Source organism: Bubalus bubalis, chromosome 3 (genome assembly GCF_019923935.1).
Source record: "Bubalus bubalis isolate 160015118507 breed Murrah chromosome 3, NDDB_SH_1, whole genome shotgun sequence".
Taxonomy (NCBI): domain Eukaryota; kingdom Metazoa; phylum Chordata; class Mammalia; order Artiodactyla; family Bovidae; genus Bubalus; species Bubalus bubalis.
In genome coordinates, this window is record NC_059159.1 from 34,054,604 (window position 1) to 34,081,352 (window position 26,749).

The 26,749-nt window shown below is 51.5% G+C and overlaps 3 protein-coding genes across 14 annotated transcripts in view; 2 read left to right on the top strand and 1 right to left on the bottom strand.

Annotated features, from left to right (window-relative positions):
- GAS7 (growth arrest specific 7) overlaps window positions 1–4,831 on the top strand; it is a 206,932-nt gene extending 202,101 nt beyond the window's left edge. For all 10 annotated transcript variants that reach the window (XM_006041664.4, XM_006041666.4, XM_044939279.2 and 7 more), the window contains 2 exons: window positions 361–459; window positions 1,089–4,831. In XM_006041664.4, the coding sequence (XP_006041726.1) occupies window positions 361–459; window positions 1,089–1,202 (213 nt within the window). In that variant the 3' untranslated portion in view covers window positions 1,203–4,831. The remainder of the gene's footprint in view (window positions 1–360; window positions 460–1,088) is intronic.
- Window positions 4,832–11,938: 7,107 nt separating this feature from the next.
- Window positions 11,939–21,013, top strand: RCVRN (recoverin). Its single transcript, XM_006041669.4, has 3 exons — window positions 11,939–12,908; window positions 16,461–16,572; window positions 19,949–21,013. Exons 1-3 carry the CDS (start codon window positions 12,528–12,530, stop codon window positions 20,062–20,064), a joined length of 609 nt encoding a protein of 202 aa, XP_006041731.3. The 5' UTR covers window positions 11,939–12,527; the 3' UTR covers window positions 20,065–21,013.
- A 1,962-nt stretch (window positions 21,014–22,975) lies between these two features.
- Window positions 22,976–26,749, bottom strand: part of GLP2R (glucagon like peptide 2 receptor) — a 49,665-nt gene continuing 45,891 nt past the window's right edge. For all 3 annotated transcript variants that reach the window (XM_044939282.2, XM_025280559.3, XM_006041670.4), the window contains exon 13: window positions 22,976–26,006. In XM_044939282.2, coding sequence (XP_044795217.1) covers window positions 25,671–26,006 — 336 coding nt within the window. In that variant the 3' untranslated portion in view covers window positions 22,976–25,670. The remainder of the gene's footprint in view (window positions 26,007–26,749) is intronic.

The following is a 26,749-nucleotide window of genomic DNA, read 5'->3' on the forward strand; positions in this document are numbered from 1 at the left end:
TCCCATAATTCCCTGTCACTTTGGGCAAGCGATGTAACCTCTCGAGGTGTTCCTTCCCTTGTTTGGAAAAGGTAAGAACAGAACCTGTATCTCTTAACATTGTGATGAGGACAATTAAGCGATGCATGGAAAGCTCAAAGTACCCACCATGCCTGGCAGAAGGAGATTCAGAAACAGCAGCTACTGCGTCCTTGGCTATACCTTCACCCCCAGATACGGGGTGGGTGCCTCGCCAGACCCCAGGGAGTCGGGCAGCATCTGTGTTTTGCCTCTAGGATGGTCAAGGACCCGTGTAGGGGGAAGGTCCCCAGGTTGAAGGGACACCCCCCCAGAGGTCTCTGTGGGTTTCCTCCTCGGCAGGAGCTGGAGCGGCTGGAGGTGGAGAGGGTGGAGATGATACGGCAGCACCTTTGCCAGTACACACAGCTGCGGCACGAGACGGACATGTTCAACCAAAGCGTGAGTTCTCCGACCTAGGTCGAGGCCAGTGGGGCCCCTGCGGGACACTGGACCAGGGGGAGCTATGACCTTTGTGCCATGGTGGCAGGTTACATAGTTGCTATGGAGGAATCTGTCCTGAGGGTGGGCAGGGACCTCTTGGGATGGATGTGTCAGTTACCCTGGACAACCACGTGACTCCATTCCAAGCGCACTCCATAGATGCGTTATGATGGTTAAAATAGCTGGAGGTGACCTTGCCTCCTCTGTTGGATTTTTTACAATGTTGGAGCTATTCAAAACCTCTCAAGATAAAGTTCAATAAACCTGTTTTCAGGTGGTAAACGAGGGGACACGTGGAAAGAGGAACGGGTCGCAGACCCTTGAGCCCTCCTGCCCTTTCACCCACCCTGTGGTCTGGAGGGTCATGTGTATGAGGGGAAGAAGAGCAGAGGCCAGAGCTCTGCACCTCCCCACCCCTGGTTCTCCCAGCCCCCACGTCTGTCCCTCACACAGGCCTCCCTGGGACCCCACAATGCTCTAGAGGAGCTGCTGTGTCAGGCGCAAGGGTGTGAGTGGCGTGGCTCAGAGGATACGCCCCTGACTCCACCTCTGCCTCTGACTGTGTCCTCTTTCTCCATCCCTTGCAGACAGTCGAGCCTGTGGACCAACTGCTTCGAAAAGTGGACCCAGCCAAAGACAGGGAGCTGTGGGTCAGAGAGCACAAGACGGGCAACATCCGCCCCGTGGACATGGAGATATAGACGCACGGCCCGGGGGGTCCTACCGAGGAGGGGTTGGGGGTCCCACGGAGAGGAGGTGGCGCTCCCGCTGGGGGGGCCTGCTGTCGGGAGTGGCGCTGCCCTCCCCCTGCTCTCCTGGTCCACTGAGGAGAGGGGACAGTGATGCCAGAAGGGCGGCCCAGATGGCCCCACAGGGAGCTCCCCGGTGTTCCCAGGCCGAGAAGATGGATCCACAGCCCTGCCCTTGTTTCTGAGGCTGAAGCCCCCTGAGTCCCGTGCTGTGCTTGCCACTCCAAGGATAAACCGAGACTGGAACTTTGTGGTCCCTGTTGAGTACCAGAGGGGTCCCCTCCCCACCCAGAGCAGTTGTGTCCCATGCTCAAGTAAGCCCAACGGCCCTTCTTCCAACTGACCTTGTCTCCAGGCCTTTGGAGGGGCAGGGGAGGGAGGTCTCCATCTCCAAGCCAAGTGTCAGGATCAGAGTCATGGAGAGAAGGCCACCATTCAGCACAGCAGCCCGCACCCAGAATCCTTTGCAGCAGCCCTCCCTCTTGATTTTTTTTTCCCCCCTTGAATATTCTGAGGGCCTACATCCTGGCTCTTCTCTGCTAGTTTTCACCAATGGGAGTCTTGGGAAGAAGGTCTGGCTCCAGTTTTCTCAGACTGACCCTGTCTGGAGAGGTCAGGATGAAACTACCTCATTCAGCAAATTCACCCCAAGTTGGAGCAGTGAATCGTGTGCCTGTTAGATCAGGCATCCGTGTCACGTGCTCTTTCCAGACATCCCAGTCCACCCAACCTGCAGCCGCTTCCTTGGGGAAGCCCCCTCCTCCACCCTCGCCCATCCCAGGGAGCTGAGTCGGTCTCACGTCAGGGAGGGGTTGGGACAAGTCTCTGTCATCTCGCAGGTGGTTCTGTCTGCCTGCGCACGGTGAAGTTGGGACTGCCGTTCCGTGTATGGCTCTCATTGGCGGGCACCACGCAGACATTGCAGACTGTCGTGGCCACAGTACATGTCACCATCCAGGCAGTCGGGTACCTTGGCCTCTCAGCTCCTTCTGCACGTTCCCAAGCCCCGCATGCAGCCCCTGCTTGGGGCTGGTGCCCCCTTGATCTTTTGCCGTCTCCTTTTTCCCTGGAAAGCCTGGTCTAAGCTGACCTGGGAAGCCACCGGGTCCTCACTCATCACTTTCTCGCTTACGTACTAAATCTTGAGAATTGGCTTGAGGGGACTGGAAGCAAAAAAGGGCTGGAGGAGGTCAGACAGCTTGCAAGGGGCACATTCTAGCCTGGAGCCCACACCCTAAGAACCCGTGTTTCTTCACTTTTCCCATTGATTACTTTGGATTCACAGGACTCATGTCTCATAAGGGCAGCCATCTAAGAGGATAACTCACTGGTCTTTCTCTCTCCGTCGTCCAGGCTGGTAACTGATGACTCGTTTTTCTTGTATGTCTTGGTACCCCTTTCTCTGAGTCAGTATGGCGTCCTCATAGTGATAGTAGAAAGATGCTGAATATCCTAAAGCAAACCAAGCTTTGCCACTTTTCTTCTCAAAACATCCCAACCAGAAAGGTCAGTGTGAAGGCCTTCACTAACATGCAGGCCGCCAGGACAGATCTGTGTCTGGCGTGGAGAACCACTCCTGGTCTGGGGTTGGGCTGTGACACCAGCTGCCCATTTGGGGCTATCATTTCTTGGTTTCTTGATTAAAAAAAAAAAAAAGATGGGTGCTAGTAGTAACTGCTTTGTGGCTTAGTCAACTAATTTGTGGATTCAACTAATTGCCAGCATTCAAAGCCAATAGCCTTGTTAACGCAGACGCGTTCATGTGTGATGTGGCTCATTGATTTTGTTTTCTCATCCCCATCTGAGGATTCCAGCGTCTTCTGTTATTCCCTGGGGCTCTCGCCTCTTTCAGGGTAGCCTGAGTTGGCCTCATGTAGGCCAGTCTATTTTCTGAAGTCATGCTTTCCCCCTTTTCCCTCAGTCTCGTTAGCCAACCCCATATACCTCTTTTCCTTTTTTCTTCCCTCCTTTATTCATTCATCAAGCATTTAGCTAAGCCTGGGCAGTATGCAAAGATCTAGGAACAAAATATAGCCCTGTCTGTCATCAGGGAAACCAATGATCTGTTCTTTTGCGTAGACTCGTCTTTTCTCCAAGGGTCTTGCAGATCAGTAACCTTGGCATTCACCTACAGATACTCTCTGCAGAGTCCAGGTTTGCACAGATACCCTCTGTTGTACTGATAGCTCTTCATTCATTCGTTGATTCTCATTCATTCATCTAATCAGCAGACACTTGGGGCAAGCCAGGTATTATGCCAGTACTGCAGCCGGAGCTGCATACCGGCCAGGAACTCTGCCCCATCCCCCAGCCCTTCTGTTCTCCATGTGCACAAGCGCATGTTTTCAGACCTTGCTGGGAAATGAGAGCCTTGCACCTCTTCCACGTTTAACCTCCTGCTAGCCTGTAATAAGCCATGTGGCATTTACCCAAGGACGGAAGAGCACCAAGAGTACGATCATGGGGTCACTAGACCCTCACAGCTCACATCCAGCTCAAATTTGAGAGATTTGTTTGTTTTAAATAATTCTTGCTTTACACAGAGGAAGCATGAAGCCCAAGGCCAGCCAGTGAGAGCTGTGAACTCAATAGCGAATCACGAGCAGGGCTGGAGTTGAGAGTACAGGCCTCTGTCCTGTGGTTGGGAGGAAGTCATGTCTGAGAGTCATCTTCAGAGTGGTGCTCTGTCCTCGTGGTTGGTTTGGTTTGGGTTTGGGTATTTAGGTTATAAGAGGATATGCTTGGCTTTTTTCAGGGTGAATGACTCCAGGTTATTTGTGAGCACATCCACTGTTCCATTTCTGAGAACAGGTGAGCCCCTTCTACCTAGGAGACACGGATGCACTTTGTTTCGCCTGTGAAAGCCTGCTTTTTAGAATAGAATCTAAGACAGACAGTTACCAAGACAACCTCCAGGATAAGCTGCTTGTCCCTCTCTCTCTTTTTTTTTTTTCTGTTGCTTCTGATCAGCGTTGGAAAGCACTGGCCAGCTGACCCACAGGGATGGGTGACCTGAGGTTCTTCCCATGGGACCACCTTGGGTCTCCTTTTAATCTACCCAACACCTGTGTCAGCTGGGGAGCAGGGAAGGGTGGGTTGGATTTCTTTGAGGGGGAAACACTTCTCCCCTCACTGAGGCTGATTAACAACTGAAGCAAATAGAAAACCCTGTGTATACTCAGGAACCAGGGGTTTGTATTCCCTTTGTGGAAACCAATCAATTACTAGATTAGGAGATGGAAGCAAAGAAATCTTGGCAGAGCCAAAGTCCCTTCTTGGAAATGCAAGCCATAAGATTCCGAGGACATCAAAGACCTCGGCTTCTTTAAGTGATTTTACTTCCAATGGTGAATGGCCTTGACAAGGAGAATTTATACAGGATTCTGCAGACCTATTGGTGATTATGTAGATAGGGAAAGTTCCTGGACCAGTGTTAAAAGTGGGGCACAGATCAGAAGCACACTTCCTTAGCCAGCATACCGTCATTTCCATAAACCTTCCTGTCCCCACAGGTCCCACTGCCTTTTTTTCCAAGTTTATTCAGATATTTGACATTTGAAATTGGGGGTTCATGAGCGTACAAGAAAATTCACCCTTTTGAAGGATGCAGTTCAATGAATTTTGACAAATTTACACAGTCTTATGGGGCTTCCCTGGTAGCTCAGATGGTAAAGAATCTGCCTGGAATGCCGGAGACCCGGGTTCAATCCCTGGATCAGGAAGGTCCCCTGGAGAAGGGAATGGCTCCCCACTCCAGTATTCTTGCCTGGAGAATCCCATGGACAGAGGAACCTGGCGGACACATGGGGTCCATGGGGTCACAAAGAGTTGGACATGACTGAGCAACTAACACTTTGACACAGCCTTGTAACACTGCTGAGATCAGCATAATATTTCCATCACTCCAAAAACATCCCCTCAGGCTCCTTTGATGTCCATCCACTCTTCCCACCCCCAGCACCTGGCAACCACTGATGGATTTTCTGACCCTGCAGATCTGCCTTCTATAGTGTGTCATAGAAATAGGCAGAAGTCTTTGAGTCTGGCCTCCTCGCTCAGGTTGATGCCTCTGAGTCATCTTGTCGTAGGATGTCACTAGCTTGTTCCCTGCAATGCCGAGCAGCCGTCCATTGAATGGGTGCACCCCACTGCTTCCTTGCTCTTAAAAACACAAGTTGTCTTCCTGGAAGCTCCTGACTTGGAGTCTTGAGCTTGTTTGCACAGCTACTTCCAGCCAGCTGCATCCAGTGGTTCTTGGGACTTACACTTGGCTTTTTTTGAGTCATTATAGTTTTGGGGGCATCTAACACTTAAGTTTTTCACAATGCAGAGAGCTGCTGGGGATGGAGGCGGGGATGGTGGACAGGGTCTCTGCTGCCCCCTGAAGCTGGCATCTCAGCTGGTAGATCCACTTGCTCCTTGGGACCCTCCCTTCACCTCGCCCAGTCCCTGCCACTTGGTGAGAGTTCGGGGGTGTGGGAGGTGGATGGAGAGGGTGTGGGTGAGAAAGCAGGGGGCTGGCCATGGGCTCAGCACCACCTTTCTCTGGATCTTCCTTCACCTGCAAACTGAAGGTGTTTATTCTAGAACATTCTCCCAGGCCTCCTCCAGCTGCTGCATTCTGTCTCCTTCCGTTCTCATTTCCGGTTTTGCGCCCAATGCACACGTCATACCTAATCTGGGTCCGCTCGGCACAGCTGTGCATGCCGTCACCTCACACCTTCCTGAGAGGGGGCCCGGGTGCTGAGAAATCTAAAAAGAGATTTTTAGACACAAAACCTTAGAGTTTCATGAGCTGTTGAGAATGAGGTAGTTCCTCCTCCTCGGGCTCCTAAAGAAAGCAGAAGCCATTACCTTTCATCCACTGATGTTTGACACCATGTCCTGAGGGTCACTTCCAAGGAGCAAAAACGGGCATGGTGTCAGAGCCCCCTCCTTTAAGGTCCTTGTCAACACCTGAGCCTTGCTTACCTGACCTATGCCTGCACCCTCCTGGGTGGTGGTAGAGAGAAAACCACACCCAACTGCTGATGCTGGTCAGCTCTGGCCAAGATCCCCAAAGTAAGGACGCCTCCAGCTACGTCCTGATTGTGCCCTGCTCAGTGAAAGCTGAGCCCCGGAAAGCAACCAGGTACCTCTCCCAGCCAACAGAAGACATCCTTGGATCCAGCCGGGTGACGGTGTGGGCTGTGGAGCCCACGACACAGGATCCCCCGCTGCCAGGATGCCTCTTTTTTCTGGGGGAAGGGGGCCTGGGGGCTCTCAACATCTTCCCCACTCCACCCCACCCCCCTGGAGTAATTTCTATCGGGCCCTTTGTGAAGGTGGGGGACCCAACCCCTCTTTCCTGGCTTGGTGAGACTAAGGTGAGAAAAACCAATGTTCTGTTTCCCCCGAACCTTCTAGATGCTGGGGCATGGCTACTGGGGGGCCTTGTTGGGAGGTGTCTCCGAGGGAGAGGGGCTGTGATGCCTTTGGATCTCTGTGCTGTTCGGGGGACTTGACCCTTTATGTATGATGGGGCATCCCTAACGGGCTTGCAGTGGTGGGAGGCAGAGGGTCAGGCACATGGGTACTCTGATGGGGACGGTGTGACGTGGTGACGAGGAAGGAAAGCATAATGAGCCAGGGCGAGAGCACCAGACCGGCCCCGCTCTGCTCTCATTCGTCCCGTAACCTGTCGTTGTCACATCCCCTCCCGGGACCTGGGCGTTTGTTGTCTGTCGAGTGGAGGTGCTCTTCAACCAGCATCGCATGCAGCAAGAGACCAGCTCTCGGGACAGGGGCCTCCAGGCAGCCGTGTGGACCCAGGGACAGTCATTCAAAGGGACACCTGCCATCCTTGGGGACGGGGCCCCAAATCGGTATCTCTGCCCTTCCCTCAGGAAGGGGACGATGGGGCAGGAACAAGCCCCTTCACAGACAGGAGCACATCAGCAAACCCCATGAAAGCGGGATTTTCTAACAAAATAAACTTGCTTGTTTGCTCTGTTTTCTGTAACTTTTGCTAAATACTTTATACATTTTTAATGTTAAAAAGCTGTGTCTCCGCCAGCATTCCTCATCCCGGTATGAATGTGTTTATTCCACGTTGTATATCCTTCCATCCCCTGGCTGCCTAGATCGGTAAATAAAGTTGATGTACTATAATTTATAAGTAACTGTTGAAACTCTGATCCCTATGGAGGCTATAATTCGCCCTTCCCACCCCACCCCCGTAATAGCATTCGTGTGTATTAATGCTGAAAAATTAAATGTTTAAATTTTGAAGGCGTTTGCTCTATATAGTTGTTCTGCATTATTATAAAGCATTTTCAGGACGTTAAATGCTCTCATTTTTTCCCCCTTCAGCTCTGTGTGTACACTTGAGATGCTTAGATTTCGTCCTGTGTAAAATAAACTGTCCAGAGACACCATGTCGTCCCACTGGGCAACCCTCTTTCCAGGAGGGCTGCCACACCCTTCTTTGAACAGATGGGCTCAGTGTCCCTCCCGAGCTGGGTGATCATTTTACCCCCAATGACTTAGCAGAGGGACGAGCATGTGGGCATTGAGCCTCCCCCACCCCGATGGGTATCATGCTGCCAGACCAAACCCTTGGCCCCAGTCCCCTTCTCTGGAGACTTCTGTCCCTATGAACACAAGGGGCTCCTGGCTATTATTTCCTTTCTCCACCCATCCATCCCACCCACCCATCCATGCAATAATTAGTGAATACCACTGAATGCCAGGGTCTTTCCAGGTGGTGCTAGTGGTAAAGAACTCACCTGCGAAAAGCAGGAAACTTAATATGAGACAGGAGTTTGATCCCTGGGTCGGGAAGCTCCCCTGGAGAAGAGCATGGCAACCCACTCCAGTATTCTTGCCTGGAGAATCCCATGGACAGAGGAGCCTGGTGGGCTACAGTCCATAGGGTCACAAAGAGTCAGACACGGTTGAAATGACTTAGCACGCATGCACAGAATGCCAAGTACTGCTTTCAGTACTGGGAACACATTGGTGATGGGAACAGATCAAGAATCTTGACCTTGGAACTTATTTTCCAGCAGAAAGAGACAGACTAACAAAATGGTATATAGAGTGTATGTAGAAAATGATAGGTGTTATGACAAAAGGGTAGGGGGAGGGTTTCAGGGGTGATGGTGGGTAAGTGGCAACATGAAATAGGGTGATTGGAGTGGCCTCATTGAGAAGGTGGCATTTGACCAAAGTCAAGGACACCTGGGAGGGAGCCCAGCAGGTAGCTGGAAGGGAGAACATTCCAGGCAGAGGAGGTGGCCCTGTTAAAGGCTGGAGGCACCTCATTAAGGCCAGTTGGCTGGAGCAGACACAGTGACAGGGAGGAGGCAGCTTCTGCAGAGCTTTGCAGGCTTTGGAAAGCCTGTGATTTTGCTCTGGGGTCCATCCAAGCTGAGGGCGCACAGCCTGATTTCCTTGCTGGAGAGCTCTCTGTAGGAAAAGGGGAGCAGGGCAGCCAAAACGCAGGGACGGAACGGTGCCTGCAGGGGTGGCCACGTGGAGGTGGGGAGAACGGTCAGATTCTGGAAGTGCTTTGAAAGTGGAACCAACGTGGTTTCGAGCCAGTTTGGAGTGGCTCGAAAGTGGGGTGTGACAGAAAGAGGGGCACAGGAGATGACTCCAAGGATTTTGGTCCGGGCAACCAAAAGGACAGACTGCTATTTACCATGATGGAGACAGCCATGGGAGAGGCGTTCCTCCCATTCTCTGCCTCCCACTCACCCTCTCTGAGCCCTCTTTCCCCTCTGCTTCCAGCCCAGGGTCAAAGGGGTCTCTTGTCCTTCTGCTCACAGCAAGGGAAGGTGGGGGAGGGGGACCGGGGCTATGGGGCTCCCAGCTTAGGGAGAGGACAGGGCCAGCCTCTGGGAAGAGTCTGCATCTTTCAGTCAAGGCCAGGCTGGGAGGGGGAGACACAAACAGATCCACTGGCCAGAGACGAGGGCTTCTCCCCAAGTGGTCTTTGGGGCTCGGGGAGAGTTTATGGCCCCAGCTTAGACTTAACAAATCCCCTCACAATACATCATCTCCAACAACTTGTTTGGCTAAGGAACATAAACTCTCCCTCTGATAGAAGATGTTTACGCAGGTTTTCAAACAAACCTCCAGGTCATGACCCCTCTCTCAGCATCGACACAGCTGCCTGTGGTCCCCTCCCACGGTCAGGCCCCTCCTGGGCACGGCAACCTGAACAGTGTGGGCAGCACCTGCTCCTTGCTCTTGAGAGGGGCAGAGGGACTGGGGGCTCTGGCTGCCTTCTGGGTTAACACGGGGTCCTGTCTCCTGGCCCACAGTCTCTTTGTTGTCATGGCAACCCAGCTCCTCACCTTCAGAAACACAGCTTCTTGCCCACTCTGCTCACTCCTTGAGAACGAGAGCTTGGTTTCTTCCTGTGACATTGGCCTTGTCTCACCTGCAGGCTCGGTGTGGACACCCAGGAAGCACTTCTAATCCTCGCACACCAGGTTCAGAGGCAAGGGTGGAGGCGTCTGACTTCATTTTCAGGGCTTGGGTTTTGTTTGTTTGATGACTGTCCTATTTCTAGCTGCTCTTGAAAACAAATGCCTTGCTGCGGGCTAGTGAAAGCCTAGAAAAGGAGAAACCACTCCTTTTAGGAAAGACTATGCTATCAAAAACTGATGGAAAAAATGGTAAGTACACAGACACACACACACCTAACATTAAGGCCTCCTGAGAAGCACTCTGGACCCTCAGTGGGTGGGGCGACCAGGAGGAGTGGGTCAGCACACCTGAGCCTGAACTTCCGGGTCCTTCCTGCATAACATTAGCGGGGGCTGGCGGATGTCTTTCTCCCAGCAGCAGGGACCTGCCATTAGCCTCTTGTGAAATAGGATACAAACCCCAAGTCACCCGCCTGCACACTGTGCGCTTTATTCTTTGCAGTTACTGTGTGTGCGTGCTAGGTTGCTTAAGTCATGTCTGACTCTGTGTGGCCCTACGGACTGTGGCTGGCCAGGCTCCTCTGTCCATGAGATGCTCCAGGCAAGAATACTGGAGGGGGTGGACATTTCTTCCTTCAGGGGATCTTCTCAACCCAGGGATCCAACCCACATCTCCTGTGCCTCCTACATTGGCAGGTGGGTTCTTTACCCACCAGCGCCCCCTACAAAGCCCTTTGTTGTAACCACCCCTGGGTAAAGCCGAGACTTCTCTCCCATTCTAGATGGCGATTCTAGGGTTTCAGGCATGACGCTCAGCCAAGCAAAGGCACCAGCAGCCTCTCCTTCAGGTGTTGAGATTTCAGGTACAAGCCTACTCATGAGGGCTCTTCCCTGAGGCCCACACTGGGTACTGAGCTGACCACAGGGGTGGAAGCCTCCCCTGGCAGAGCTCCTTCTTGTCCATTCATTCACTCAGCAAGCACATACTACTGTCTGCCAGCTCCCGGCACCAGGCTTGGTTGCCAACCAAAGATATACAGCTGAAATCAAGCCACAGGTAAGTTGTATTTGTCCCACACCATGTTGTTGAAAAAACTGGAAATCACTCCCACAGTTTGGAAATCACATCTGGAAATCTGATTTCTGATTTCTCTTGGGTTACCAAAAAGTCTAGTAACACCAGGCCATAATCCCATCTGACTACACTCTAATGGAGGCAGCCCCTGCCATGTGGGACATAGGCCTCACCACTCCCTATTGCCTTCCTAATTCCCTGGCTTCACTCACACACTCCACATGCTGGCCTGGCCTCTGTTTGCAGTGCAGTTCTTGATCCCTGTCACAGAAGAATATTGGCAAAAGTTAACACGTGTTCAGGACTTCCCTGATAGCTCAGTTGGTAAAGAATCCGCCTGCAATGTGGGAGACCGCGGTTTGATTCCTGGATCGGGACGATCCCCTGGAGAAGGCATAGGCTACCCACTCCAGCATTCTTGGGCTTCCCTTGTGGCTCAACTAGTAAAGAATCTGCCTGCAATGTGGGAGACCTGGCTTCAATCCCTGGGTTGGGAAGATCCCCTGGAGAAGAGAAAGGCTACCCACTCCAGTATTCTGGCCTGGAGAATTCCATGGACAGTCCATGGGGTCGCAAAGAGTTGGACATGACTGAGCAACTTTCACTTTCACTTTTCACTTTCAACATGTGTTCCGCTCTTACTATTGCCAGGCTCTATTGTAAATGCATTGCACATATTAACTCATTTCAGGCTTACAGCAACAGCGATGCTATTACAGTGCCCGTTTAGTCAAGGAATAGTCACTGAGGGCCCAAAGCTGGCAGGTACCCTTCATGCAAAGGAAATGCAGTGGGGAACAAAACAGACAGAATCCCTGCCTTCACGGTGCTTTCATTCTGATGCCATCCCAGGCAACACGTGGAATAAATAAACACTAAGTCAGAAGGTGTGCTCGAGAGGAAGAACAACCATGCAGGATAAACAGTTGGGGCTTGCTGGTGGTTGGGGTGGGGGTGCTGCTGTTACTGAGAAGGCAACATTTAAGGAAAGCCATGAGGGAAGTGAAAGATTAGAAGAGAGCGCTAGGCAGAGACAGGTTAAGAAACGTGCCTGAAGCTGCTGTATAGGTCAGGGAGCTCAGCTCGGTGCTCTGTGATGAGCTAGAGGGGTGGGACGGGGGAGGGCGGTGCAAGGGAGGCTTGAGAGGGAGGGGATGTATGTACACTTACAGATGACACACACTACTGTACAGCAGAAACTAACGCAGCATTGTAAATCAATTATACTCCAATTTTTTAAAAAAATGAAAGAAAAAGAAATGTGCCAGAGGGTCACACGGCTAGTAAGTTGCAAAGCTGAGGTTTGAACCCATGCTGGTTCCAGAGCCTGACTCCTAACCCATCATTACAGGACCACCCCTGCTGCAGAGACTCTCAGAGTTAGGGCAACGGAAGACAGGCAGGGAGCATCCTTGCTCTTAGAGAGCTAGAGTGGCGGTCGAGGGTGAGGTAGGGATGGCTGCAGAGCAGTGGCTGAGGCCTCAGGTCTCAAGATTCTGATCTACTCTCCCGGCCTCCCAGAAGGCCAAGATGGATTGACCTCCTGCTGTCAGCTCTTTATTTTAATCTCAGGGGGCTTCTGGGAGCCCGCCTCCCTCCTCCAACCCCAAGCTCCAGGCCCCTCCTCTCTCCAAGTACTGGGCTGAACCGGCCACAAATCCGCCTAATCCATCAGCCTCTCAGGGTGCGACTGTCTCCTGCGGCACCCAGCCCAGCAGCCAGGAGACCCCATCGCTCCCACCCACCCAGCGGTGACAGCCCGGCCGGGCCCACGCCACCTCACCCATGGGGAACAGCAAGAGTGGGGCCCTGTCCAAGGAGATCCTGGAGGAGCTGCAGCTGAACACCAAGTTCACGGAGGAGGAGCTGAGCTCCTGGTACCAGTCCTTCCTGAAGGAGTGCCCCAGCGGCCGGATCACCCGGCAGGAGTTCCAGACCATCTACTCCAAGTTCTTCCCCGAGGCCGATCCCAAGGCCTATGCCCAGCACGTGTTCCGCAGCTTTGATGCCAACAGCGATGGCACCTTGGACTTCAAGGAGTACGTCATCGCCCTGCACATGACCAGCGCGGGCAAGACCAACCAGAAGCTGGAGTGGGCCTTCTCCCTCTACGACGTGGATGGCAATGGGACCATCAGCAAGAATGAGGTGCTGGAGATTGTCACGGTCAGTGTCAGCCTCCTCATCTCCGGCTGAGAGGGACGGGGGTCTCGAGGAATTGGGCTGCCACTAATTCCTCACGGGAGCCTGGCAGGGAGGAGGGAGTGGACACCCGAGGTTGGTGACTCAGTGGCTCTGAGAACGTGGTCAGGAGGAGTCGCCAACAAATCAATATTAATAGAGGGCTGGACAGTATTCTTGTCTGGAGAATCCCCATAGACAGAGGAGCCTGGCTGGCCACAGTCCATGGGGTTGCAAAGAGTCAGACACGACTGAGTGACTAAGCACAGCACAGGGCACCTTCCCACAGCATCATTTTCCTCCTAGAGAGGAAGAATCTGGGTATTTTCTATTATTTACCTTTACCGTTTCCTTCTTTCCCTCCCATCTTCCTTCCTTTTTTCATTAAAGCGTTCTTCAGGGACTTCCCTGGTTGTCCAGTGATTCCAATGCAAGGGGTGCTGTTTCCATCCCTGGTCAGGGTAATAAGATCCCACCTGCTGTGCAGTGCAGTTAAGAAAATATAAATAAATAAGTAGGTGTTGAAAATAATAAAACATCCTTCAGAACCTCCAATAGGACACACTCGGATTCTTTTTTTTTTTTTTAATTTATTTGGCCCCAGGGGGCAGGGGGGCGGTCTTCATTGAGGCACGTGAGGTCTAGTTCCCTGACCAGGGGTGGAACACCAACCCCACCCCAAGCACTGGGAGCCCAAAAATCTTAGCCACTGGACTACCAGGGAAGTCTCTTTCATAAGATCTTATGGACAAACCCTAACGAACTTTTCGGCCAACCCAATATATTTATGTATTTATGTTTATTTTATTTTGGTCCTGTGGCTTTTGGGATCTTACTTCCCCAAACAGGGATTGAACCAGGGGCCATCGCCACTGCAGTGAAAGCCCCGAGTCCTAACCACTGGACAGCCAAGGAAGTCCCTTGCGAGTCATTTTAGAGACATAACATGTTTCAAATATGTTGGCCCAGGATCAGATCATCTGCCAAGATTTTTAGGTGTTTGAAAAGTAGTTTTATTTAATATAAAATGCATGCAATTTAGAAACCTATGCAAAAGAAAATGAAAATTGCCTTTAATTTCATCATCCAGAGAAAACTACTGTCAACAAATAGGCATGTATCTTTCTAGTCTTTTATCTATATATTTAAAGATAACTTTAGAATTAGGACATATACACATATGGTTTTATCATACTTTTCTTCAGCCACTATTTTATTATGAATATTTTCAATATCACATTGTTTTTAGCAGCTGCTTAGAATTCCATCTTATAGACATGTCATAAAATTATTTAACCATTCCTATATTTTTTGGTAACGAGGATGCTTCTATTTCTTCCCTATTATATCATTTTTTCCCCTTCACTCAGTATCATTTTACTGAATTTTTTCCCCCCACCCCCACCCATGCCACTTGCTTTCTTTCTCTAATCCCATTCCTGTAAAGAGAGAATATTTTTCATCTTTTATATAATTTTTGAGGCATTTGTAATCCCACTTTCATTCACCCAATTCTTCCACCTTTATTAGGCAAAACCATAGATAAAACAGCCAAGGATGCAGCTGTGGTCAGCAACTCCTTCTTGGGCCTCCCGTTAGGGGCAGGTGTGTGTAGAAACCTCACTAGTCTCTGGGCAGGGCCTGCAGAGCAAGCTCCCTGGATTGACAGGTGGCCTGTGGCAGGGACCACCTCCTCAGAACCACCTAAAGGATGCCAAGCCCAGCAGAGGCCTCTGAGTTGGTGCTTCTTCAGAGAAAGGAGGAGGAAGAAGATGAAGGGGTAGAGGGGAGGGGAAGGAGGAAGGAGAGGGTGGGGAGGCGTGGGGAGGCAGAGAGAGAAGGGTATGTCCGCAAGTGAGGCTATGCAAGAGCGTGCCAAGCCTCTGCTATTCACCATGTCCAAGGTAACTGGCCTGGGAGTCGATCATCTGTTGTGGGTTCTCATGTACCACCACCAAGCTAGGCCTCCAGAAAACCACAGAACCTCCCACCCCCCAGGGTGAGGATGTAATGGTTCTTTGGCGGTCCATTCCCGGAGGCCCTGACAGTGTGCCCTTGGTTTTAGAAGCAGGGTCATGGACAGCCAGTCACTCCCAGCCTTTAGCCTTCCAGCCTGCCCATGGGTCCCTGGCTCAGGAACTTAAGGAAGCCCTTACTTCAGTGCCTGGTACCTCGGGGCTCTGAGCACTGTCAGTGAGGCAGCTGCCCCAGCTGTGGGTTTTGACTCCCTTGCTTCTCTTGCTGCAGCACAGGGAGCTGAAAGGAGTTTCTAAGCCATTGCTCTTCCCTCCAGGTTAATTTCATGGGCATTACTGGCCCTGCCCGGCTGGTTCCCCGGTGTCTCCACAGCGTCCCAGTCCCAAGACTTAGGTCGCAAACTGGGACACTCAAGATGGGGGAGCCACAACCTTGAGCATCCACTCTGGGTCTGGCCAGCCTGCTGGAATCCTAGTAACCTGGAGCTGAAAGGGCACATTAAGACTACCCTGTCCCTTTCCCTGACCACGTGTCGGAAGGCACTTCCTGCTTTGCTGGACATTGTCTACTCAGCTCATGTATTAGCTAGAGTAGAGGGAAGTGAGAAGGACCCTTGAGCTTTATCCTCCCCAAGCAGAGGGGTAAAGGAGGGGCTTCCAGAGGCCTTACCCAGCCCCTACCATGCTCTCCAAGACATTCTAGGAATAGCATGAGATGCAAGCACAGAGGTTCTAGAACCAAACTTGCCAGGGTTAGAATCTCCAGTCTTCTGCTTCTGGTTGGCTGAATTCTAGCAAGTAAGCTGATTCAGTTTCTCTATCTGTGAAATGGGCCAATAACACCCACCTCATAAAGCTGTCATGAGTTTACATGTAAAGACACTTAGAAATGTGGCATGTGTTAATCACTTAACAAACATTAGCCCTTATTACCATAAGCAATCCACGTACCGCTACTGTTGAAGAACCCACCTGCCAATGCAGGAGATGTAAGAGACACAGGTTCAATCCCTGGATCGGGAAGATCCCCTGGAGGAGGGCATGGCAACCCACTCCAGTATTCTTGTCTGGAGAATCCCATGGACAGAGGAGCCTGGCAGGCTATAGTTAATGGGGTCGCAAAGAGTTGGACACAACTGAAGTGACTTAGCACACACACACCATAAGCCAGCCTGCTAGGCAACCAAAGTACCACTTGGATTCAGAAAAAGCCATCTGATGCACTTCTGGGCAGTGAGGTTAAAGGTACCAGTTTTCAAAATGCAGCCTTCAGGAAGCTTTTTATTTCTTATTTTCACTTTTTAATACAACGAAAGTAATATGTCTGTATGGTCAGGAACTTCAGACTGTGCAGAAAGGGACAAAATAAGAAGGGAAAGTCATCCTCACCCCTCCCCCGCATTCCCTTCCCCTTCTTAAAAGTACAGATGACTCCTCCCCACTCTCAGGAACCGGTGGGTTGGGGGCCTGGACACCTGCATTTTAACCTCAGCACCCTGCTCAGCCATGTGGGTTCCCCCAGAATCACTTTTGACCGGTGCTCCCCCTCAATTTGGTGCAGGCTATCTTCAAAATGATCAGCCCTGAGGACACAAAGCGTCTCCCAGAAGACGAGAACACTCCGGAGAAGCGAGCAGAGAAGATCTGGGGGTTCTTTGGCAAGAAGGATGATGGTGAGTGACTTCTCCTTCCCAGCTCTTGATTTCACCGTCCGGGGCTATGTCCTAGAGACCCCAATGAGATTGACCCTTCCAAGTCCAGAGACCAAGTGGGACGGAGGACCCCTCCTCCCACCGCAAGGTGGTCAGCAGAAGAATGGTCAGCAGACAGTTGTGGGCCCTTCTGGAACTGACTGAAAATGTCACCGCCTCCCACCGCTCATAAAACTCCACCACTGCCTCAGATTCTCTGGGGGCGAACGCAGGCTCTAAATGATGGGGTGCTTTGGAAGAAAAAAAGCATCTTTTGTTTGGACAGAGTTAACCCACTTTGAAGAAAGTAAAAAATCAAGGCAACAGCCCGTCATTTTGTATACAAATGACAAGTTGTGAGGCTTTGCAAGCATACCGCTTTCTTTTTGAATGGAGTGCCCAGTTTTTTGTTGTTATTTTAGGACACTTTGGTTTGTTTAAACCAAACAAGTAGCCTTCTGCATGGCTGGGATGGGGTAAAGCTCACTTCAGAATTAGCATGGTATCCCAAGTAAGCGGGATTTCAATTTATATGGTGTTACTTTAGGACATTAATTTGGGTCCCCCCTCCCAACCCCCAAGCACCATCAGATGGAATTAGATTTCAATTCAATCTCAAGAGATTGATGGGGGTGGGGGGTGCTGTGAGGGTAAATGAGGAGAGATCTTCAGGAGGCTGGGGAAGCCATCAGACTGCAAAGCAGATGAACGGCTTATGGGCAGATGCAAGAAAAGTCTTAAACTGCAGGGCTGGGCTAAGAAAGTCTTGGTGAAGCTGAGGGTGTGTCCTCGGGCCCCCTTCTGCCAGGAGCTGACCTGTCTTGGCTCCCTCCCCTGTTCAGTCTGGCTGAGAGCAGCCAATGGGGAGCGTGAGCTTGTACTGAAAGCGGTGATGGATTCCAGAACTGGGCGGCGGGGGCTGCTGGTGCCTGAAGCCCGTGTCCAGCTCAGGAAGGACACAGGAGAGGGGCTGGTGTCAGACGGGGACTGCAAACTTGAATGACCACTGGGGCTGGGATGATGAATGTGAGAGAAGTGGACAGTGGCCCAGTGAAGCAATAGGGACTGGCAAACTCTGGGGCACGAGGGCCTGCCTGGTTTTATGGCCTCTGGTCAGTTGTTACCACATAGGAATACAGAGCCGTTGGGGCCTCATCGTCTGCTTTTTTTTTTTTTAAAGAGAAGCCAGCAATCGAGATTTTTAAAATCTGAAGTGCCTCCACTGATGAAACACTACATGGTCCACACACATCTGAGGAGCTGGTATCGGCCCATTTGTGATCTCTGGGCGAGTCTCTTACCAGGGTTCCAGGTCACACACCCAAGGAGGATGTTAAAGAAGGCCCCTACTAACCTGCAGTCCAGGGAGAAGGTGGATTAGCAACCAGATCTGTGACGTTAGGGCCAGAACTAGGGTGAGGCATGTGAGGTGCCCTGGCAAAAGATTTAAGGAGACCCCCTTCTCAGGTGCCAGCCCTGTGCCATACGATGCTGAAATTGAGAGCCTCCTTAAATGTTGAAGGGTAGGTACCTCCCTTTCCTCACCTAGATGTCATCTCCCCTTTGAACACCTTCTCCTGGCTGCTTCAGGTGCCTCCCAGGGGCACGTCACCCCTCTGGCTCTTTAACCCCCATCTTGACATCCTGCTGGGTCTGGCAGGTGCTGAATCCCTTGTTCTGCTACTTGCTGACCTGAACATTGACCCCAGTGAATGTCACAGGAGGCAGTGGTACTCCTGCCAGGTGACGTGTGTTTTCACATGGTCCATCTGAAGACCAGGCTTCACTCCACAATCAGCTTCTGAGAGTAGGAGTTTCAAGCTATCAGTGAGGCTCATAGGGCACCTGGGACCTTAAAACCCACATTTCATCACCCTGACCTGCATAAGGAGCCTGCATCCTAATCCAGGAAGGATTAAGGTCACTCAAAAGGCCTGGAACATAAAAAGCCAATGGAAACCCACTTCAGCTAAGCCAAGCTTTATTGAGCACTTAGTACATCAGGACTATGAGCCTCGCCATAAGCAGGGAGGAACATTTGCCTCATTCTAGAGTCATTTCTAGGAGAAGGCAATGGCAACCCACTCCAGTACTCTTGCCTGGAAAATCCCATGGATGGAGGGGCCTGGTGGGCTGCAGTCCATGGGGTCGCTAGGAGTTGGACATGACTGAGCGACTTCACTTTCACTTTTCACTTTCATGCATTGGAGAAGGAAATGGCAACCCACTCCAGTGTTCTTGCCTGGAGAATCCCAGGGATGGGGGAGCCTGGTGGGCTGCCGTCTATGGGGTCGCACAGAGTCGGACACGACTGAAGTGACTTAGCAGCAGTAGCAGCAGCAGAGTCATTTCTGGGCTTCCCTGGTGGCTCAGACGGTAAAGAATCCACCTGCAATGCAGGAGACCTGGGTTTGATCCCTGGGTTGGGAAGATCCCCTGGAGGAGGGCATGGCAACTCACTCCAGTATTCTTGTCTGGAGAATCCCCATGGACAGAGGACCCTGGCAGGCTACATATAGTCCATGAGGTTGCAAAGAGTCAGACACAACTGACCAACTAAGCGCAGCACAGCACAGAGTCATTTCTACAGGTGACTGTCTCCCCATCAGACCAACAGTTCCCCAGGCCAGGGGCATTATCTCACTCCCTTCCATGTCACACCCTGCCCTCTGCCCCCTGCAATGACCTCAGCCCCATATACAGTGGCACAGAGGAAGGGCTTAGTGAGTGCATTTAACTGGAGAGAACTGAATTCAATAGTTGGGCCAAAGCCCTTTCTTGTCCCAAATGGGGAGGAAGATTCAGTTTCAGTTCAGTTCAGTCGCTCAGTCATGTCCGACTCTTTGCGACTCCATGAACCGCAGCAGCCAGGCCTCCCTGTCCACCACCAATTCCCAGAGTTCACCCAAATCCATGTCCATCAAGTTGGTGACCCCATCCAGCCATCTCATCTTCTGTCTTCCCCTTCTCCTCCTGCCCTCAATCTTTCCCAGCATCAGGGTCTTTTCAAATGAGTCAGCTCTTCGCATTAGGTGGTCAAGTACTGGAGCTTCAGCTTCAACATCAGTCCTTCCAAGATGCAGAGATGCCTAGGAAAGGATTGCCAACCAATCAGAAGAGACACAGCACTGGCCCAGCCTCCTGGAGACCTTGCAGGGCCTGTCACTAACCCTCTCATTGCTGGTTCACCGGGAGGTCCAGGGGTCCTAGGAAAGAGTTAGAGTGTGGGGTTGTCATCAGGGGCAAGGAGATCAGTATTTTCATAATAGAGCCATCCACTCTGGGTATGCTTGCAAAGATCAGCTTCCTTGCAGCTGGAAACAGCCTATCCTGACTGTATTATTTTCTCCTCTTGCAGATAAACTTACAGAGAAAGAATTCATCGAAGGGACCCTGGCCAATAAGGAAATTCTGCGACTGATTCAATTCGAGCCTCAAAAAGTGAAGGAGAAACTGAAGGAAAAGAAACCCTGATGTCAACTGCTCAGGTCTCCTCCCTCCCCACCCCTCTCAAATAAACACACTTGTGCACACATGTGCACGCACGCACACACACACACACACAAACACACACCGCCCCCGGGGCCGGGAGGGCCTCCAAGCCACAGCACATTAAACCCTCCTGCACACCTCCCTGCCAAACGGAAGTGTCGTTAAGCTATTCACCAAGTCCCGCCCACCATACTGCCCGCCTCCCCTCCCCCCAGCCCGCCAGCCCAGGCCTCCGTAATAACTCCAGGATTAGGTCACAGGATCCCTAAATATAGGTCACTGGAGCCCTAAATATCCCCGCCCCCATGTAAGCTCCTTTGTGGATTGTTGGGTAAGCAGGTTCCAATAAATGCAAGAGGAGCCGGGCACTCAGCTGACTGGTCATTCTCCAACTGGAAAAGGAAATGATTTCTGTCGGTTCAGCCTCACGGACAAGGCTGTGTCGCCGTCGCAGTCACAGACCAGGGTGCGGGGACTGTGGTGCTGCAGGAAAGAGACACGGCCCTGTTCTGGTACAGCTCAGGGTGCAGAGGGGACCATAGACCTTGAAGAAACCTGCATGGGTGGTGAGGTTACCATGGAGACACGCAAAGCATTGTGGGAAGATACAGTAGGCGGGGCTGACTTGTCCAGGGATGGGGAAGGTGTTCCGGATGAAGAGGCGTTTCAACTAAGACCCAGGGGATTGGAGTGGGGGAAATGTGGGGGTGGAAAAGTGATGTGTCTCAGAGACCCTGAGTCGGGTATGAGCAGTTCAAGTTCTAGGACCCTGAGAAGGCCAGTGTAGCCCAAGAGCAGAGGGAGGAGGCGGGGAGAGCAAATTGAGTTAAGCTTCCAAAGTAGGCGGTGGGGTTGGGGAGGCCAGACCATGCAAGGACTTCCCTGCGGGCCAGGGGAAGACCTAGGGTTCACCGTGGGGGTAGTGTGGGGGCTGTGTGGGGTTGGAAGTAGGAGGGATTTATGTTTGTAAGAGAACCACCCCCCCACCCCCCACCCCCCCCCCCGCAGGGTAGAAATAAGGCAAGACTGGAGCCTGGATATCGCACTCCTATAATTGCCCAGGTGGCCTGGGTCAGGGGAACAGCAGTGGGGTGGAGAGAACGCGACCTGCTGGGAGATATTTAGAAAGTAGGATCCACCTGACTGGTTCAGGGGAAGAGGGAGGAGCAAGGATGGTCAGTAGCCAGGTTTGTGGCTTGGGTGTCCAGTGTAATCCATTTGATTACACCAGATGCCTCAATGGTTTTCACCTGGTTTTTATTGTGATGTCGATAGGTTTCACTGGTGATAGCCACCAAGGTGGGAAACAGCAGGGAGAGATACTGGTTTCGGGAGAGGATGACAAATTCAGCTCTGATCCAGTGCAAGGTGAAGACAGATGTCCCCGCAGCACCTACTTTTTAGGGGCAAGGAAAAGGAGCCACAGAGTCAGCAAGTGGCTTGGTTAGGGTCCGCTAATGAGTGGAAGCCAGCCCAGTGCTGCCCATTGGCTCACACTCCCTTATCAGAGCTCCAGAGCCTGGGACACCTCGGAGCTCCACCTGTGGGTTCTCAAGATCATTGTGTTGCGTGTTTTGAAAGCTCTTTTATTCTTCAGCCTTAAGTTCCAAGAGGAGGTCAGAAAAATATGCATATGTTCCAGACACTTGAGCAACCTGTATGCAGCCCTCAGGGGCTGGGGAGTCTCCCTCTGCTGGTTTGGGGGAATTACCCTCGCTTTAGCAACAGCAAAGGCTCACTCACCGCCACCAGAAAGTGCTGCTCTTTGTGGAGGACAGCCTTGAGAGTCATCGTAATACTTAAGTATGCAGTGTTTCCTATAAGCCAGCCATTCTGCTGGATACTGGGCATTATTTCATTGATGGAGGTGTTATTATTAATATCCCCAGAGTATGGATGAGGACAGACACTGAGGCCATAAAGTAAGAGTAGGGTTAGTACTCGAACCAGAGTTCCTTTGATTACACCAGAATGCCTCAATAGTTTTTACCTGGACCTGATAGGACAGAGAATTCTGGGATCGCACAGCATCAGAGCTGGAAGTGGGAATGGCTATACAGCATCTAGTCCAGCAGTTTTGGCAGGAGGAGAGAAGCCAGCTGCCCAAGATGCCCCTCCAGTATCAGACATAGAGGCCAGCCAGGAGCCATCTCAGGGGGAGAAGAAAGGCCCAGGGTGGCCTAGGGAAAGAAGCAAAGGGCTCAAGGCCTCACTCCAGTGCTCTTTCCCAAGCTGTGTGCTGGGCTGCTGGGGTGCCTTCTGGGCTCACTAGCCATCAATGTTTCTAGAATTGCAATGTTCCAGTAATTGCAAAGCCAGAATAGAGACCCACTAGGTGGGATTTTTTTTTTTTTTTTAAATTTAGGCTGTGCTGGGTCTTCATTTCTGTGCACAGGCTTTCTGTAGTTGCAGCAAGCAGGGGCTGCTCATCATTGCTGGGGGAGGGCTTCTCTTGTGGAGCACAGACTCTAGGGCACCCTCAGTAGTTGTGATGCCCAGGCCTATTTTCCCCTCTGCATGTGGAATCTTCTGGGACCAGGGATCAAACCCGTGTCCCCTGCACTGGCAGGTGGATTCTTCACTCGACCACCAGGGTAATCCCTAGGCAGGATCTTTAAAACAACAGCAAAGTGAATGATCTAGGGAGCAATCTAGAAGAAGGCAGACACCTGCCTTCTACTCTTTTGACATCTGACCTCTACTTCTCTCCCCTACCCCTCTGTCCACTCCTCTTGGTCCCTGAGACAGTGGACCACCCAGGCTTATTATCCCCAGGCTTATTACCGCAGCTCTTTTCCCCATTCCTGGCCAGGAGCAGTACAGCAGGTTCTCCAGGGGTGGAAACCTTCAGCTCCAGTGAGAAACCAATGGAAAAGAATAGACAAAACACAAATCCAATTTAAAAACTTATTTTAATCATTAGCAGAACAAAAGCAAGCAGTCTGTGTGTGTGTGGCACCCCATTTCTGGAGTGAGTGGGGAGGACTTATTTACAAACACTTTTTTGAAAGTCCCTTTTATAAATGGCTGGGCCCTGAATAACTGACTCTCAATAGCATCCAGTGCTCCCGAGACATTTCTTTGTTTCCTTTGACGGATGTGTTCTGAACCTGTTCTCAACCAGCTATGCTGGGAACCAGCTAGGAATTCACACAGCCCAGCTTTCTAGGTGCTAATAAGCCAGTGAGAAACAGAAGAGACTTTTACAGAATGAAAAAACTAGGGCATATATCTTAATGATTGAATTGTGGATAATCTGGACACAAAAAGGAAACCTTTGCCTGGCTATGTACCTGCCTAAGGTCAATGCTTCAGTTTCCCCTGGTGCAGAGCAGAGCCAGGCCTGGGGGGAGGGGAAGATGGGCACTGCAGATGCAAAATGTAAGGTGGGTGACCGAAAGCTCAGTAATCGAGATAAATAATACTTTGATGTAATCATTTTAAAATAAAAATTAATGTTAAAATGTCCATTAAGAGCAAAATATTCAAAAATTTTTTCTGGCTGCATTCTGCATCATGTAGGGTCTTAGTTCCCCAACCAGGATAGAGCCCACACGCCCTACAGTGGAAGCGTGGAGTCTTAACCACTGGACCACTGGGGAAGTTTCTCAAAAATTTTTAAAGTCAGGACCAGACCCTGCGTTTATATCTCATGGTCCCACTTACTCCACCTTCATCGTGGCCTGGTTCCAATAAAATATCATTTTTATGAATGGTCCATGGGCTGTAGCTCACGGAATCATCGTTGCTTTTTTATTGCATTAAAATAGTACTTGATGGTTGTGGAGTTTTGTTTTTGTTTTCATTTTTAGTACTCTCTTCAATTTTGCACCTGAACTGAGTTCCTCACTTGCCTCTCCCTGGTCCCTGTCCTGATGCCAAGTGTCCTTGACAATGGAGTTGCCAGGTGATGTACCAGATGTACAATTAGACTTGAATTTCACATAAAATATATCCCATGGGATATACTTAGATAATACTATTATTCATTGATCCAAAATTCAAATTTAATTGAGGATTGTGTATTTTTAACTGCTGAATCTGGCAACCATACTTGATAAGCATCATACCTCCCATACCCCTAAAATAAGGCAGGATTTGGCCCCACAGCAATATATCCCGCCCACCCACTCATGTACAGTTCACATATAATAAAAGCAACACTCCTGAACACCGAAACCCTATTTCCATAGAGCATTCCTCCTTTGACCTTCCCTCAGCCTCTCGCCTTACAGTTTCAGTCACTGAACTTGTCCCTAAGCCTGGGCCCTCCTCTGCCTCCAGAAACATCCTCCACTCAGGGCCTGCAGCACAACTCATTCCCCATCGGCAGACTGGGTTCCCTAGCCCTGGCCCCCCTCAGTACCACCTTGACACGTCCAGATCACCCATAGTCCTCTCATTCAGCTGGGTACCCTCCGGGTCTTAGCATCAATTTCCATAGGAGGAGTAGAATTCTTATTAGTGGGGACTTAGGTCAGGGAGAGCAGTGGGTAAACCCCCCAGGGAAGCAGGTACAGCCACTGATGGCAAACCAAACATGAGAACTGAGCACTTGAAGGAGGCAGCGGCCAAGCTGGACGATGCAGGGTGAGCATCGTTCTGGCACACCCGGCTCTCTCCAACGCCACGACTCTTTCCAGGCTTTCCCTGCTCCGTAGACAGAGGCTGCATACCCTCACCACTTCTGCCTGCCCTTGTCATCCTCCTCACCCCTGCAGGTGTGTTTTCCAGAATGACCACTAGCCTCCCGGGCTGGCCCTAAATTCGAGTGACTGGAGCCTGAGGACTCAGGCTCCAAGAGAACAGTAGACAAGTCAGGCTTGAAGAAGTCAAACTCAGAAAGGCAAATGGAGCCAGAAGGGTGAGAAAACAACCAATGGCAACTTTCAGAGGGGCCGTGGGAGCTGGGGCCAACACTCCAAGGAAGGATGAGCTTGTCTCGGGTCAGACAGAACTTCCATGGAGTGGGATCCGCACTGTCAGAGAAGGAGGGCAGGCAGGTCACAGCCTGCAGAACGCCGCATGCCTCCCTGGACCAGCGGCCAGCTCAGAGGGGCTTCTAGTTCCAGCACATCCTGCCCTGGATTTTCAAAATGTAGGCTTGTGTAAGAATTGCCTGGGCGCTTGTTATACAAGTCCCATCACCGGCCATCTACGTGCTCAGGTGTGCTCTCTCAGTATCTTTGCCATGAATGAGTCAGACTCTGCATGTGAAACGCTTGGCAGGTGGTCCTGGGACACCCTGCTCCCGACTTCAGATGGACACCTGGTGAGCGCTGGCCTCTGTTTCAGAGCAGACATCTCTCTGAGTCCTCAGGCTCCAGTCACTCGAATTTAGGGCCAGCCCGGGAGGCTAGTGGTCATTCTGGAAAACACACCTGCAGGGGTGAGGAGGATGACAAGGGCAGGCAGAAGTGGTGAGGGTATGCAGCCTCTGTCTACGGAGCAGGGAAAGCCTGGAAAGAGTCGTGGCGTTGGAGAGAGCCGGGTGTGCCAGAACGATGCTCACCCTGCATCATCCAGCTTGGCCGCCGCCTCCTTCAAGTGCTCAGGAGTCTGCGGGAACCGGTGCAGTGGGCTCCTGCCTAGATCTCACTCTCCTTGAAGATCTCCTCCATGGTGTGCACCAGGGTGAAGTAGCCCTCGCTGCTCTCCGACAGGCTGCTGCCGCGGGGCCAGGCTGCGTGGCCTTGACGAGGCGGGGTGCCCGCCACCCCTAGGCCCTCCCTGGTCAAGTGCAGGAGCCGCCCACCACCAGGCCAGGGCCGCGCTTTCTGCAGCGACCCGGAGTTGGTCCCCTCCGAGAGCTTCTTGGGACATTTCCCCAGGAATCGGAAGTTCTTCCCCAGGACCCAGGCTCTGCAGCCTGAGTGGCGGGCTAGCAAGAAGCGGGCCCACTGTTTTCGCAGCTCAGCCTTCACCTGCCAGGTGAGAAGAGAGTAAGGTTACTGCCCGGGAATCATTGAATCCTGCATCCACTCAGCAAATGCGTGTTGAGTGGCTACTCAGAACCATCCTCCGGAAACTTGCGTTCTCACTAGGGGAAAGGAGCAGAGACGCAAACAGACACATTTGCGCAGAGCAGAGGGTTGGACACCCGAGGCTGTTAAGCAGGACCATGGGAGGAGGCAAAAAAATATGAGACACAGTGTTTAGAAAAGGACTCTGTCAAGGTGGCATTTGAGGCCTGCCTGATGAATCAAGGGTCCCTGTGTGAAGATATAGAAAAGGCAGCAGTGAGCAAGACAGACGAGGTTTTGCTGTCAAGCAGCTTACATTCTAGTGGAAGGAGGCAGAGATCAATGTTTAAACCTGGGGTGGGGAGAGGGGAGGATGAAAGGGAGCTAGAAATCCCACGGGCTCCTAAGTCAGGAGCAAACTGCTCCAGCCTGGGCCCTTCCCCCTTTCAAGCCTCATTCCAAGTGAGCAGAGAGCTGACTGGGGCTCTGCAACAATAATAAATGTAACCATTGTTACGAGGCAGAGAACCTTTACCACCCACACCCCAGGGTAACACCGCAGGGCAGGGACTGTTGCTACTCCCATTTACAGACTGAGGTTCCAAGAGCCATGGTGACCTAACACAGAGCTCCTAAGCGGGTGAGTCTTCAGGGCTTGATGCGAATTTTTGAACTCTAGACTTGCAGCTGGTTCCCTCTATCAC